The sequence below is a fragment of the Erpetoichthys calabaricus genome, chromosome 2 (genome assembly GCF_900747795.2).
Source record: "Erpetoichthys calabaricus chromosome 2, fErpCal1.3, whole genome shotgun sequence".
NCBI classification, from domain to species: Eukaryota; Metazoa; Chordata; class Cladistia; order Polypteriformes; family Polypteridae; genus Erpetoichthys; species Erpetoichthys calabaricus.
In genome coordinates, this window is record NC_041395.2 from 183,842,617 (window position 1) to 183,859,618 (window position 17,002).

Genomic DNA, 17,002 nt, shown 5'->3' on the forward strand with positions numbered 1-17,002 from the left:
ATATTAATTCACATCTAGTCACTAATTAAGAAAATAGTTAGATTGAAAACCTGTAGCCACTGTATTTTTCTAGGATCAGAGTTGGCCACACCTGTTTTATAGGTTTGTGGGGATTTCAGTTTAGTGTTCATAAGTTTTCCATGAGGATGTCCTAAATTTTATTCACTGACATGTTCTGTTCAATAACTGAAAAATAATAATTCAACATAAAAGAAATACAAATTCAAACAGTAATGTTACTGCTGAATGAATCGGTAAACACAGCGATTTAAACAAGCTATTTTCAAGCATGTATTAACTATTTAAAGCCTCTTTTATAGCAACAAAGTGGATGTTAACCACATCTTCCACTGCAATTACTGCCTAAGAATAACCTATTCTGCTGTCATGAGAATTGTACATTGTACAAAAAAAATCTTAATGTGCACACAAGTACAGGTTTGCATGGCCCCATAAAGTGATAATTTTCAAGGGGGTGGCACTAATGAAGAGAAGGAATCGCATTGCATGACAAATGCAGTCAAAATATAGAGCCTTTTTATTGAACAAAGTTTGCAAACAACTTAAACTAAAATTTTGACAAAATATTTTCAACCATCCAAAGAGGCATTTAGACTTGGTAAAATATCCAGAGGTGCTTGTCAAAAGTTGTATTGCACTGAACATGTCTTAGAAAAGGAATAAATAGTAAATATGTTTTGTAAACCAACTACACTTTGTTAATGTTAACAATCTCTGTCCACTGACACGTTAAAGTGACTTTTTAAAAGACTTGACCATCATTAAACTGCATAATATTTAAACTAATAAATAACAACAATACAATAAATAATAGTGCAACTTCCAGTAATAATACTCATACTTCCAAGACTTCAAAGCCCAGGTGCATTACACAGTATTCACCAAATTAAAATAAAATAAAACAAGTGCAGCTTGGTGATGACATCTTTACCAACTGAACCATCATTAAGGAAAAGTGCATTACAGTAATCCCTCGCTATATCGCGCTTCGACTTTCGTGGCTTCACTCTATCGCGGATTTTATATGTAAGCATATCTAAATATATAACGTGGATTTTTCGCTGCTTCGCGGGTTTCTGCGGACAATGGGTCTTTTTACTTCTGGTACTTGGTTCCTCAGTTGGTTTGCCCAGTTGATTTCATACAAGAGATGCTATTGGCGGATGGCTGAGAAGCTACCCAATCAGAGCACGCAGTTAAGTTCCTGTGTGCTGCTGATTGGCTCAGCGACGGAGTGCTGCATTAACCAGGAAGTCTCATCTCACTCATTCAGCATTAACGTGCTACTGCTTCAGGGGCCGTGTCCAAGCGCCAACGGAAGATGCAAATGATTGCAGAAAAGGTAAAAGTTTTGGATATGTTGAAGGAAGGGAACAGCTACACCGCTGCAGGACACCATTACGGCATCAATGAGTCCACGATTCTTTTTATTTAAAAAGGAGGAAAAGCATATAAGATCTACGGCCGCAGTGTCCTTTAACCAGGGCGCAAAACAAGTTCCAAGTGGACGTGATAAGGCAGTAGTCTGGATGGAATCTGCTTTAGGTATTTTGATTGAAGAGTTTTGGAAGAAGAACAACGACGGTGCTAAACAGTCGCCTGAAGAGGCTCCTTTAGAAGAGCTTTAATGCTATCCTTTGTTGTGCAGTAAAATTAAACTCATCGTTATCTGACAAGTCGTCGCGTCATTTTTGGTGAGTAACCATAATTAATTATCTACATACAGTACTTATTACATGTACATAGTTTAGTGTCACTGTACACACATTTTACTGTATACAATTTTTCTTGCATTGTATGTATTTATTGCTGGTGGCCTGTCTGTCGTAATGGCTGTAACATATGTGATATCGGAGACACTGATATCTTTAAAATAATATTTAGGTTTTACTGTATATAAACTGTGTTTACATACATAATTTCAACGAATCTTACCTAATATCGAAGAGAATACAAAGGGTTTATGCTGTATAATTGTGCGGGAAATGTTTATAATAGTAGAGTTTATAAGGGCTTAAAATATATAAAAATAACCATATGAACATATGGTTTCTACTTCGTGGATTTTCACCTTTTGCTGGGGGTTCTGGAACGCAACCCCCGCGATGGAGGAGGGATTACTGTAATATGGACCTTGCTTCAAGCTAAGCTACAGTATATACATAAATAATAAAACTGCAACTTGCATTTATAATTCTGTTTGTGTTATAGCCCTACGGAAGCGTATTAGAGCCACAGTGAAGAAAAAAAACGAACTATATGTCGTGATTAAAGTCGACATTTCCACTTTATTCTCATAGTTTATTTTGTCATTAAAGAAGAATGTCGTAAACTAAACTTCATCCTAAAATCAATGTTTAATTCACTAGATTTTCTCAAACCTCATCATAAGTTAATGTAGCACATTAAATGCTTTAAGTGTTCCCCGACCCAGTTGTTAATCGCTACGTGCTTCTTAAACTGACTTCCCCCGCACTAAGAGGAGGTGCCGGCAGCGATCGTCGCACAGAATACATTCACTTCATGATATTCCTGCTCTCTGAAAATGTACAATGCTAAGATAAATTTTCATGATGAAATGCATTAAAGCAGGTATTAAACATGCATGGTAGTGTGGCGGTAGTGCTGCTCCCTCGCAGTAAGGGGTCCCCAGGTCTACGTTCAGTGTAGAGAACTTTATGGCTGGTGTGACGAGGCTCCAAAAAACTGGATGTATGAATGGGTATCGCACAGGTTTAACTTAAATATTGTGTAAATATTGAGTTTGTGATCTGGTGGTCGGAGACATGAACACAGAATTCAATGCATGTTCTTCTGAGCGGACTTTCTTTATTGCATGTGTGCTGTCTCGTGTCTGATGTACCAAACCTGCGGTGCCTATCTTTCCTTTTTCTTTCTCCACATAACCAATCACCACACGATAAACGTCTTTGTGAAATTAAACGTAGTTATAAACTTAGACCATGGAGTGTTCAGAACTTTAAAAAAATCCTCGTTATATATGTTTAATTATGCCATCCATTAAGGGTTGCTTCCATCCAAGTAAGCATTGTGTGCGAGGCAGCAGCAAATCCTGAACGTGGCGCCAGCACATCGCAGGGTGAATACGAGCAATACATATACTAGCAAGGTTAATATAGCACAACAAAACCCCACATCCTACATGACTTTGAAAGGAAACTGAAGCACGCCGAGTAAACTCACCAGAAAAACATGCAAATTCAAAGCAGGGAACAACCGGGACCCCATTGCTGTGAGCCAGCAGTGCAACCTCCATGCCACCGTGCCCCCACATGATTAATACATGCTTTAATGCATTTCATCATAAAAATTATATCAAGTATTTATCTTAGCATTCTAAATGTTCAGGTAGCAGGAATATCATGAAATTAATGTATTCTGTGTGCTGCCTGCACCTCCTCTTAGTGCAAGAGGAAGTCAGTTTAAGAAGCACGTAGCGATTAACATGGCTCCGGGAACACTTTTAACACAAAGCATTTAACGTGCTACATAACTTATGCAATTTGAGAAAATCTAATAAATTAAATATTCATTTTAAGATGAAGTTTAGTTTATGATGCTCAACTTTAATAACAGATTACGAGAATAAAGTCAACATGTTGACTTTAATCTCGACAAACGACGAGAATAAAGTAGAAATGTCAAGAATAAAGTCAACATGTCGACTTTATTCTCGTCATAAGCGTCGAGAATAAAGTCAACATGTCGTCACAGTATTACACAGTACCCAGGTACATTACACAGTATTGAAAAAAATAAAACAAGTACAACTTGGCTTGCAGTTTTATCCAGTAGTATAGAAACAGTATTCACACATTTGAACATAATGGTCCACATCCAACCATTTAAATCCAAAGTATCTCCAGACGAGACTCCCTTTTCCAGCAAAAGTTCTTCTGTGCCATCATTTTCAACTTTATCGTCTGCTACAGCTTCAGTTTCGGAATGTTCTCTGTCCATTTTCACCACACAATACCTCCACTACCACATGTACTCCGTTGCATGCCTGTTTAGCGGTGTAGCAGTGAAAAAGGTCCCCCTTAAAGTTTCCCGCAGTGCCACATACCATACGTTGTTTAGGCAATTTAAACCGGTGTTGCTGTATAAGAAAAATCCATATCATAACAAAAATAAACGGTTTTCAGTATGAACCGGTATACCGCCCAGCACTACGTCACATACTAATCCTGGTTGGACAAATTGGTAGTCTGGACAACTAGTACTACTAGTTATTATTTCCAGAAAACCAAACTACAGAGTTGCAAGGCCCTACGGACTACCAGATGTTTTGGATCTTTGATCCATACAGTGTTTTCCTGATCAAAAACAAATTGATTAAAACAAACAACCCAGTTCTTCAAATACAATCCTAGCTTGGGTTTCACTTTTAAACACAGCTGCTTATAGTGCCAGACTGTTTTTCTTTATACTTGCAGTGTGAATTCTGTGCACAGACCACAGCACAAAGCATGCATATTGTCAGAAATCAAAATACATTTATACTTCTGGCATGCTGATATTCTCCTGGTCAGATGATGACAGTGTTTGGTCAATGTCACATACCTAACAATTTCACAACAGAGGAAGCAAGACTCTTGTGATGGAAGAATAATTGTGCCTCCTGTTTCCGGGTTTAAGAAGACACAAAAAAAAGGAGACCGTGCCATGTCGGATTCTTTAACCAAAAGTCATAAAGGGAAGGTGCGTCTATTCTTATAAGTGGGTGACTTATATAATGAACAGATGCACTACAAATAATTTCTGCATATCTTCCATGCACTTTGATGACCTGTTGCATCATATTCTGCCCTTCGTTTATCATTTTGTTAGCTACGTATCTAGCCCGCCCTCAAATTCACCATTATGTGCAACACTCATCAAAAACTCCATGTGCGTCATCACTTTTGACCTCATTTTGGTTGGGTGTCCCTCACAACCATCACAGACAACGTTAAGTATTAACACCCATCACTCATAGGTTATTCTGCAAAATAGTGATGACTGCTGTACCATTCTGTTTGCAGAGAAAAATCGGGAAACCGCATATGAAAATATTCCATTGTTTTTTTAGGTCAGATTAATTTTAAGAATGAAAAGGTGATAAAAAAAGTAAAATTAGAATGTTTACTATACTAGTCAGCCTTCAAGATCTAAAAAATCCCGATGTAGTACTGAGCAGTGGCATTCTGTGTGGGTGGGTTTGTGTTTACTGACCTTAAACATCCAACCCCTGATCAATCTGAACCCTCCTGCCTACCTGTCAAAGGAACTTGGCCTTCTAGCCTCTGAGCCAGACCTTGTTCCTCCCGTTCATTGTTCTGACAGTGCTCGTCAACAGCGTATAAACTGCACGGTGTCCCCCTAACCATTCCCCTGCTTTTTCCTTCCTACTTCTATGATAAGATGATGGCTTTGTCAGAGTGAAAGGCTAAGCCCCTAATAAGTGCTAAAGCTAGCAATGCCCCAGGTATGGAATTATTTCATGAAATGTACAACACTGAAACAAAATATATACTGATACTACAGTAAACCCTTTCCAACTGACAGAATATTCTACATCTTGTTGATCACATGTTGGCTTAAATTTTCTAACGATGCTCCTTTCAAATATTTTGAATTTTTCAGCCTTAGAGTTTGAACATTAACTTTACAAAATCAGAGGGCCATACTTAATTGTCCAAGCATGACAGTTTAATGCAGTTGTATAGGCGTAAAACACTATAAATGATATATTGCACTTTAGAGGAACCCCGAAGGGTAAACTGATGATGTTTTGGACAGAGAAACTAATTCGTGGGGTCTAAATTAGGTCAGGAAATAATATTTTAGAATACAATGTTAATGCGGTATTTCCATTCATTTTTCTTAATTTTTGTGTGTAAATTGGAAAAAGATCTTTTAAAAATTTTTTACTCAAATAGTCTTTTCCAAGATGCCAGTTGTGTTTATGTTGTGGTAGAGAATGTTGTACACAAAAATGTTTTACAAAAAAAACCCTGCACCCCCTTGTATAAACCTGGGCTACAAGAAAGTGTACCTGGACTACCACATTTGCAAAGCAGGTAGTCTAACCAACTACCATATGCATTTACAATTTGTCCACGTCTACTAATGTGATTAAAGACAATGCTGGAAATCAAAAAATATCAAATGAATTTGCTTGTCACATTAGGCTGCAAAGTATGCACATTTTCTTTGCCCCCACCAAAACTGAACAAACATAATTTACTCATGAGCTGCAACAAAGCTAAATAAGCAAAAGAAAAGAGTGGTGGCAAAGAGGCTAAGGATCTGCGCTATTATCCGGCACTGCCAGAAGAGATCCTACTCTGCTGTACCCCTTGAGCAAGGCTCTTAACCTGCAATTGCTCCAATGGCGCTGTACAATGGCTGACCATGCGCTCTGATCCTGAGCGGTATGCAAAAACTACAAATTTCTAGTTTAAGAAATTGTATAAGATGAAAATGAAGAACAAAAAATAAAAAAACAGAGCAAAAAACAAAAAAAAAACAAAATCACAAGACCTGTACACAGCAAATTAACATAGAATGTTTATCAGTATTTGAGAAATTGTGTTGAAAACATTGCTTATGTATGAAAGTTGAATATTTAATTGTGAAAACAGCTTTTTGACTGCCTACATGTACTCCATGGCAATATACTGTACATTTATCTACACAATTTATATGGAGATTTTGTATATACAGGTATTTTAAAAATAGGTGACACTGCTGCTGCACAGTTCAAGTATTCTGGGTTCAAATCAAGTAATCAATCATTGGCTGTGTAGAGTTTCCTTATTCTATCTGCGTTTACGTGTATTTGCTTCCACATCCCCAAAGATATGTAGGCTAGGTTAACTGATGATCCTAAAGTAAGAACAGTGCAAGTAGTGCTGGTTCAGTTTTCACTTCTTATGATATCAGTTTTTTTTTTCTTAAACACCTCTGTATCTCTTCCTGAACTTCTGGTAAAGGTTTCTTGAGTGGCAGCAGAAATTGATGTGACAGTAGTTTGGGGGGTAGGGTTTGTGGGTAATTGGGGTTTTAGAAAAGGAAGGTTGTGGAAGGTTGCTGCAAAGTAAAATGCTTTAAGTGTTTACTTTAGACAATGTATCACTATGTGAGTCGTGGAAATAAAAATTCTTTTTTTTTTTTTTTGATCAAGTTTGTTCAAGTCTAATTCCAAAGACAATATCTAATATAATGCTGGCATTGTGGTAGTTCAACACTTATTTATGCAATCTAGCTTTGATCAGGAAAATGGTCTGTTTTTAAACCACATGTACAAACAAAAATTGGAAAAAAATGTACCTGGTTGGAAAATATCAGTATTTATCATGGGTTTTCTGAAATTGTTACCCTACCTAATTTTCTTCCATATGCCTGCAATATTTCCTGATATGTATACGTGAGGTAATAGTATTAATCTGAATATATAAAATGCTAAGGGTTGTCTGTGTGTCACACAAAAACTTTCAAATGACTGGGCTTTAACCCTTTTGGCCTTAATCAATATTTTGCGATGTGATGTGCACATAATAACACTACCCAAGAACTGGAGTAGCTTGCTCCCTCATCCTCATAATTGGTCTTTACTTCCTTCTCACGGCAAGTGAATAAACAGCTGCCCTAGCTGACAGGAAGCACAATACTGCGTTGCCGACAGGGCCTTTGACCTTGGATCTTGGCTGTAATCAAAAGGTTTTGATGTGACATACGAAATGAAATGAAGGATTGGAGCAAGCTCCCTCATCCACGTAATTGGGCTTCATTATCTTCACGTGAAAGCAACAGTTTGGATATGAGCCCAACCTAACAGGAAAAGCACATTGGTGTGGACATGCACCATTTGTGTGTAGGCATATAGCATTGCTGACAGGAAAAAAAAAAGTTGATCTCTGCACACAGTGAAGCACATTGCACAGGCCGACTGACAGTTTTTATTGTAAATGCAGGTCACTCACTCTGAGCGCAACAGCTTGTCTGTCAGTTGAAGAGGCACTGCATCATTGACCGCCAGAGAAAGACATTGCAGCAGTCTTGGCAGTTTCACTTGTTGTGCTATGCTTAATGAGAAGTGCTTCTAGGACCTAATGTTTGAGTGTTACTAGTCATTTAGATAGATAGATAGATAGATAGATAGATACTTTATTAATCCCAATGGGAAATTCACATTCTTCAGGAGCAGCATACTGATACAATAAATAATATTAAATTAAAGAATGATAATAATGCAGGTGAAAAACAGATATACAATATGTTAATTATATATATATATATTTATATTTATAATATGTATATTAATGTTAATTTACAGAACTTATGAATGAGAGGTGTTTAGTTTTTGTTGTGTATATTGTGCAAAGTCTCATTTTACCATTGGTCTGATTCTAAACAAACTATAGGTAAAAGAATACATGTATTTATTTTTTTCTTAGGTTTCATGTTAGCAAATTACATTACAATCTGTGTCTTTCTGAAAAATTGAAATTCCTGGACTCTAGTATGAAAATTTGGACCCTTAAGTGTCAAGCTTGTCATGTTGTGGTTTGAAGTTGATAGCAGAGGCTGAAGGAGCTTCACAAAGTAATCTGTCATCACATGTTATCCTTTCTTCTAGGGCACTTCACCTCAGCTGAGGATCTCAATTTGCTGATTGCAAAAAATACTCGTTTGGAGATATATGTTGTTACTCCTGAAGGGCTTCGACCTGTCAAAGAAGTTGGCATGTATGGAAAGATTTCTGTTATGCAGCTTTTCAGACCCAAGGTTAGATGTGTTGCATTCATGGACTTTTGCATTTGATTTCCTCAATAATTGTACATTTTTCCTCCAAAATTGTATTTTAATTTTTATTGCTTTTTTAATAGGGTGAAAGCAAAGACCTTCTCTTTATACTGACAGCCAAATATAATGCTTGTATTTTGGAGTACAAACAGAATGGGGACAATATTGACATCATAACACGGGCTCATGGCAATGTACAGGTAAACTCTTTTTACAGGTTATTTCACAATCTGACACCATTTCTTTACCTATACACATTGACATTGAATACTTTTACAGACAACACATACTATATTTCAACCAAGTGAAACTGCTCTTTTTTATTTCTGTATAACTCATGCAATATGTTTTTCACCAGTGAATGTAAGTTCAGTCGATGTAGTGATAGCAGGTGAAATGTCGCATGCACAGAATAGAGTGAAATAATTTACTGAGCTTAACATAATTATTGGAACGGTCAGCAAATTATAACAATTCATTATTACAGAGCAACAATAATCCTGGTTGAACAAATTGATAGTCTGGACTACCAGGACTTTTCTTGGTGGATCACTAGATAGCATTAGCTATTTGAAATTGCTCAAATTACATGTAGCCAATAACTGTGTGGAATTCAAAATTTTAAACTTGTACTGAAAAGGGTATAAATGCACCTTTATGTTCTGATTACCCTGAAGAAATATAGGTTAAGTTAATGACTATTTTTTTAAATCTAAATTTGATTAAAATGTAGGCAAGCAAATGTACAAAGATTTGAAACACAGCAGTACTTAGTCAAATACTGATGATAATAATAATGAAAATAAATATGAAATTGTCTAATATTAACTATTAATGTTACCCCAAACATTAATGAGTTAAAAAGAAAAGCAGAAAATGTACACATTACAGAATAAGTCAGTAATACAATTTAACTTAAAAGAAGAATCTATGTATTAAAAATGATCTGTACAGTTTCAGTCATAAAACACATCAAGGAAGGTGAAAAACAACAACAACATCATTTATTTATATAGCACATTTTCATATAAATAATGCAGCTCAAAGAGCTTTACATGATGAAGAAAGAGAAAAAAGACAAAATAAAACAGGATTAAAATAAGGGAACACTAATTAACATAGAATAAAAGTAAGGTCAGATGGCCAGGGAGGACAGAAAAAACAAAAAAAACTGTAGATGGCTGGAGAAAAAAAATAAAATCTGCAGGGGTTCCAGGCCACGAGACCACCCAGCCCCCACTAGGCATTCTACATAACATAAATGATCAGTCCTCATTGTATTCAGGGTTTTCATGGAAGAACTTGATGATGACGGTCATGTGGACTTCTGGCCTTTAATCCATCAATGTAGGGACATCATGGTGCTTTGATCAGGTGGTGGCGGCGCAGGTCACCTCCCCAGATAACAGGAAAAAGAACAGAAGAGAAAGTAGGGGTTAGTACAGATTTTGAATATGAATACCATGAATAATAATGATGATTAATTGAATATACAGAGCATCAGGATTTAACTAAGATGAAGCTATGAGAAAGCCATGTTAAAGTAATGTGTTTTCAGCAGTTTTTTAAAGTGCTCCACTGTATTAGCCTGGTGAATTCCTATTGGCAAGCTATTCCAGATTTTAAGTGCATAACAGCAGAAGGCCGTGTCACCACTTCTTTTAAGTTTAGCTCTTGGAATTCTAAACTGACACTCATTGAAGATCTAAGGTTACGATTTGGAGTGTAAGGTGTAAGACATTCTGAAATATAGGACAGAGCGAGATTATTGAAGTCTTTGTAAACTATAAGCAGGATTTTAAAGTCAATTCTAAATGACACAGGTAACGAATGTAGTGACATCAAAACTGGAGAGATGTGCTCGGATTTTCTTTTCCTAGTTAAGATTCTAGCAGCTGCATTCTGCACTAGTTGCAATTGATTTATGTCCTTTTTTTGGGTAGTTCTGAGAGGAGAACATTACAGTAATCTAGTGACTGAAAACAAAAGCGTGGATTAATTTCTCAGCATTTTGCAATGTTATAAGGGGTCTAACTTTTGCTATATTTCTTCAGTGGAAAAATGCTGTCCTAGTAATCTGATTTAATATGTGATTTAAAATTCAGGTCAGAGTCAATAGTTACCCCTAAATTCTTTACCTCCGTCTTGACTTTTAATCCTCATGCATCTGGTTTATTTCTAATAACCTCATTATATCCACTATTGCCAATCAATAAAATTTCTGTTTTCTCTTTTTTTAGCTTGAAAAAATTACTACTCATCCATTCAGAAACACAATTAAGACATTGTGTCAGTGAATCAAGAGGGTCGGGGTTGGTAGGCGCTATTGATAAATACAGTTGTGTCTCATCAGCATAGATGCGGTAGGTCACGTAATTCCCCAAGATAATCTGACCTAATGGAAGCATGTAAATCGAAAACAGCAGTGGATGCAGGATAGAACCTTGTGGAACACCATATAGAATATCATGGGTCTTTGAAGTATAATTACCACAACTTACAAAGAATTTTCTACCTGCCAGGTAGGACTCAAGCCAATTTAAGACACTGCCAGAGAGGCCCACCCATTGACTAAGGCGATTTCTAAGAATTTTACTTAAGAAAGGCAGGATAGAAATAGGTCTAAAATTTTCAAAAGCAGAGGAGTCGAGATTATTTTTCTTGAGCAGGGGTTTAACTACAGCATTCTTAAGACAGTCTGGGAAGACCCCCATATCTAATGACGAGTTTACTATGTCAAGAATACGGTCAATTAGTACGCCCGATACTTCTTTGAAAACTTGTTGGTATTGGGTTGAGGACACAGGTGGAGGGTCTCAGTTGAGAAATTATTTTATATAAATCAGGTAAATCTATCCTGGTGAAAGAATTTAATTTGTTTAAAATGGAGTACTGGGCTTTAAGTGTTTCAGTATTGGGGAGATGTACTATATTATTTATAATATCATTAATTTTTTTGATTAAAAAATACAGCAAAAGCCTCACAAGTTTCACTGGAAGTTTTTTGGAGGCATTCCATTGAGTGACCTGGATTTAGCAGATGATCAATTGTAGAGAATAAGACTCTGGGATTACTAGCATTGTTATTTATAATTCTAGAGAAATAACAGCGCCTCTCAAGACGGACTATGTTGTTCTGTTATTTTAACCTTCAATATTTTATAATGGACAGTCAGTTTAGTTTTTCCCCATTTACGCTCAGCTCTCTGGCATGTTCTCTTAAGATCAGACACTCTTTGGGTCTTCCACGGTATAACAGTACTAGAAGTTTTTTTTAACTATCTTTTCAGGTGCGACTATGTCAGCAGCCTTTAATTTTACCTTTAATATTAAGGTAAGCTCTTACCTTAATATTAAAATTTTCCACCTTACTAAAAAGCAGGCTCATCGTCCCATATTCACTGAACAATTGTTAAGGATATTACCACAAAGTCAAACTTGAGTGTTTGAACAGAATGTTAAACTACCATACTGTACATGAGCCTTTTTTGAGAATATTTTTGATTTTTTTTTTTTTTTAGCATACATGCACATTGGACAAAAGAAATAAATAAAATTTGTTCAGAATAAATAAGTTCATAAATATTCTAATAGAATTTTAATCCAATTTTTAATAGTAGGCAACCTTTCTGAAATCCACAATAAGGTGATGAAATCACAATAAGGTGATGTTTTTCATGGCACAAAATGTCAGCATATTGTACTTTTTTTTTTTTTTGTACTATTTTTTGTGCTTTTAAAAATATGTCTACTAGTGAAGCCAAGTAGGAGGGAGATTGGGTCCATTTCTGTCTCTCTCTCCAGAATATTGTTAATTTCTTGGCAATCACTCACTAGTATTGCTGCAGCCTAATACAGGACCACAAACAATGAGTGAGATCACTCGTGTCTGTTTTGCACTTAATACTAGAATTACCAGAACCTATGAAAAACTTGTAGATCCGGCCCACCTTAAATCACTTCTTAAATCCATTCGCACCTCTCCGCCAGCGTTTTTTGTCATCTAAATAAATGTGTTGATAAACACAAGCTGAAAGCAGCCGGCTATTACATCCCCCCACCGACTTAGAACGTGCACGAACTTCTCCCAGCTCATGCCTTGATTGATTATCTGGGAGTGAAGTGGAGTTTTAGAATGGAAATAATAGATCATTATTTGGAACACACGCATTTCATGTGTGTTCCGTTTCTACAGTAATCTGTGTAAACACATTGTTAAAACAAACTTTTTCATATTTTAGTAATAAATGTTACAAAATGTAGGCATAAACTGTAAAATGTGTGAAGCCTGAAGCCCAAAGATCAAATAAACACTTTTACAAAAGGTTCAAGAATGATATGACAGCTTCAGTGGCGTAACGCTAAGATTTGCTGACTAAGAGCACAACATGCTTGCCGTGCCTCAGAGATCCGAGTTCGATTCCCCGCTGGGGGAGAAAATGTTTTTTTTCTTATTAACCTTCGCCATTCTGCCTGCCTGAACTCCCTGTCTATCTATATAGTAATAACAGTAATTCTATTTGTAACCTTTTCCAACCTGATGAGCATCAACAACTCTTTTTCTGAGGTCCTCAGAAATCTCCTTTGTTAGTGCCATGATACACTTCCAGAAACATGTGTTGTGAAGAGTAGACTTTGATAGATCCCTGTTCTTTAAATAACACAGGGTGCCCACTCACATCTGATTGTCATCCCATTATCATCCCACCTGACTCTAATTTCGAAAACCTTCAAACTAACTGCTAATCCTAGAGGTTCACATACTTTTGCCACTCACAAATATGTAATATTCAATCATTTTCCTCAATAAATAAATGACCAAATATAGTATTTTTGTCTCATTTGTTCAACTGGTTTCTCTTTATGTACTTTTAGGACTTGAGTGAAAATCTGATGATGTTTTAGGTCATATTTATGCAGAAATATAGAAAATTCTAAAGGGTTCACAAACTTTCAAGCACAACTGTAATCAGAGAAGTCATTTAACAAAGAAATTTTATACATTTTATTTGTTACTGGTACTTTTTTTTTTTTTTTTTGGATAAAAATAATACATTATTTTTTCACAAGTAATCTTAAGCTAGAAATAATAGGATCAAATTTGGTAGCTTTAGCCAATGGCTTAGTCACCAATGTAAATCAGAACTGGAGATAAGTGACCAGCTGTGTCTTACACCTTTCTGAATATCAAAATTGCCAGACCATTGTCAATTTTTTAGAACAGCTGCTAATGGATTATTATATAGGGTCTTTGTTACTATATATAGATTTTTGCTTATATTCGTTTTTAAATCCATTTGATGTTGCTAATGCACCTCTTAAGACTTTCTACAGAAAAAGCACTTTACTATCTTTTTGACTTATTACAGATTGAAACAGTGTGTTGGTAAAGAACAACTGGCTGAAAGTAAAGCCATGTGTAAGCTGTGCAACTTAGACATTAATTATTGTTGTAACGCAACAAATTGGAGAAATCTTTTAACCTGATGTCACCCATAGACAAAATAATCTCAGTCGACATGGAAACGGTTACAGCCTAAACAATCTACCCTAGAGACAGCGGGTAGCTCCAAGCATCCATTTAATTTGCTTCATGCCCTAAAAATAATAGAATCCATAGCAGTTTTTATCTGTAAAGATAAGAGACCCTACACCATTGTTGAAAAGAAGGACTTTCGATAAATGATAGTTTTTTGAACTGTGGTGTGCTATACCAACCAGAAGGCAAATGAATGAAATTATTGTACATATGCTTTATGAAAATCTTATGCAAACAATCCCCATGTCTCTCAGGTCAGTGGAGAGAGTACCCTAGCTTGCAACAGCTGAACATCCAGGGCAGCAGAGTCCTACGTGACAATCACACATTAAAAACAACTTGGCACCTGTGGCTGATGTGTTGTAGGCTGATGTGCTGCATGCCAGTCTCATCGGGAGCAACTTCACTGCCAATATACTAAGCTGCCGAGATGACTCACTGTTGTTTCAAAAGCCTTTCTATCATTTCAAATGCATTATTCCATTGTGTGACGATATCAATCACAAGTTTGTGTTTTGCCAAGTCTATTCAATAAACGTTGCTTCTCTTTAAGCACGTGGCTAGCTGTACAGCTGTGGTGGAAAAAGTTGCAACGAGCCTCACTTGGCAATACAAATGGGCAATTGTTGAAATTTTCAGAGCAGCCTGCAATACAAAAGTGAGCATATGCTCAAAGCAGCCGATTTGAAGTAGCTGTGTAATAGCGGCATTATCAGTCATGATGGCTGGTTCTTTTTCTTTTATGTTCTATTCATTCAGCACTGCTGTTAACAAACATCAGCTCTAGATTCTCATTTTAAAATGCTTCCATTTTATCTGAGGACTGTCGGGACACATTTTAAATACTGATTAACATGACTGCTACAAGTACCACAATTATAGAAAGATACACGTCTCCCCGCTGTATATTTTAATTTCAACTAATTCACGATTATTTTAAATGTCTAATAGGGTAATAATTTGGCTAACAGTTTAGTTGAAGGATGTCTACATGGAGTTTCATAACACACAAATAGCTTATTGAATAACATTTATTATTTAAGAAGCAATACAGGCAGTCCCCGGGTTACGTACGAGATAGGGACTGTAGGTTTGAACTTAAGTTGAATTTGTATGTAAGTCGGAACAGGTACATTATTTTAATAAATGCTATTTTTGACCGACTGTAACCAAGTGCTCTGCCAATGAATGATGGAGTTTCACCTCTCTCTGACCTTTTTATTATTTCTACTTTATTTTCAATGGTGATGGCTTTTCTCTTCTTTACTGTATCACCAGCACTTGCACCAGATTTGTGTTTCAGAGACATTCTTGAAGGGTGAAGACAAAAGGTTCAGATGAGCTCTTCTGCACAGCACTGTACAAGTTATCACAGCAGGAAGGCACCAGTCATCAACATGTCTGATGTACTTTCAAGAGACAATTTCCTGCTATGTGCGTAACTGTACAAGCAGGCTTGCTATTGAGAATGAATGGGGGCGGCAAGGGGCGTTTCATCACCAGCCCACCTCACAGTCACCTCCACTATAGTATGCTGTAGAACGAACACGGTGTGGCCAAAGGCGAGTAGTGAATCGCCCAACCCCAGTTCAACAGGCAGCCATCCGAGGCACAGTACAATGCTACCCCGCCGCCCCGTTCAGCCACAGCTGGGTCACCGCTTGTAGCATTACCAGCCGTGTATGCTGGGCGGGCAGTGAAATGCTCCTACTCCGCTCCATCCAGCCTGCGTCCAGTCAGGGGCAGTAGCTGTGGCGGCATAGTGGGCGGGCAGCGAACCATCGCCCTGCACATGAGCAATAGCTGTGGCCCCGGTGACTATGGACCACGGGTCACCGCTTGCCGCCGGGAGCCGCCCGAGGGACGCTACACTGTGCAAGCAGCGAATTTGCCCCCCTCCAACCACCGCTTGCAGCATCCCCAGGCTGAAGATGATGGAGCGGCAGTTACTGAGGCGCATGCGTCGCAGCTGTGTCCTCGTTTGTAAGTCGTAGGTCAGATGTCCGTAACCTGGGGACTACCTGTATTCACAAGATGTTATAGATGTTTTATAAAGTAGATGTCCATGCACTGTATTAAAGCAAGGAGCCCCTCATAATATGTGTGGACTCTTATGTGGCAATACATATGTTAGTTAAATTATGGTGAACTTTAAATGAATGCTGTGTTTTAGAAAAGTTTTTTTTTTTTTTTTTTAAGAGCAATAGTATTTTGTTCCATGTCTTCTAAATACTGATGTTAACTGTTCATTACTAATCAGGTATTTCTTCTTAATGTCATTCCATGCTTATGCATGTTACAAAGTCACCATGTAACTGAAATTTGTCATACTATATTAATGATTTCTATGCTTCGTTAAGTAATTTCTGAAAAAGCCACCACAAATATACAGTGGTGTGAAAAACTATTTGCCCCCTTCCTGATTTCTTATTCTTTTGCATGTATGTCACACAAAATGTTTCTGATCATCAAACACATTTAACCATTAGTCAAATATAACACATGTAAACACAAAATGCAGTTTGTAAATGGTGGTTTTTATTATTTAGGGAGAAAAAAAAAATCCAAACCTACATAGCCCTGTGTGAAAAAGTAATTGCCCCCTGAACCTAATAACTGGTTGGGCCACCC

At 37.0% G+C, this 17,002-nt stretch overlaps 1 protein-coding gene across 1 annotated transcript in view; it reads left to right on the forward strand.

Moving 5' to 3' along the window:
* ddb1 (damage-specific DNA binding protein 1) overlaps positions 1-17,002 on the forward strand; it is a 193,674-nt gene that overhangs the window by 13,916 nt on the left and 162,756 nt on the right. The window contains exons 2-3 of the mRNA XM_051921945.1: positions 8,666-8,814; positions 8,916-9,032. Of these exons, the coding sequence (XP_051777905.1) occupies positions 8,666-8,814; positions 8,916-9,032 (266 nt within the window). The remainder of the gene's footprint in view (positions 1-8,665; positions 8,815-8,915; positions 9,033-17,002) is intronic.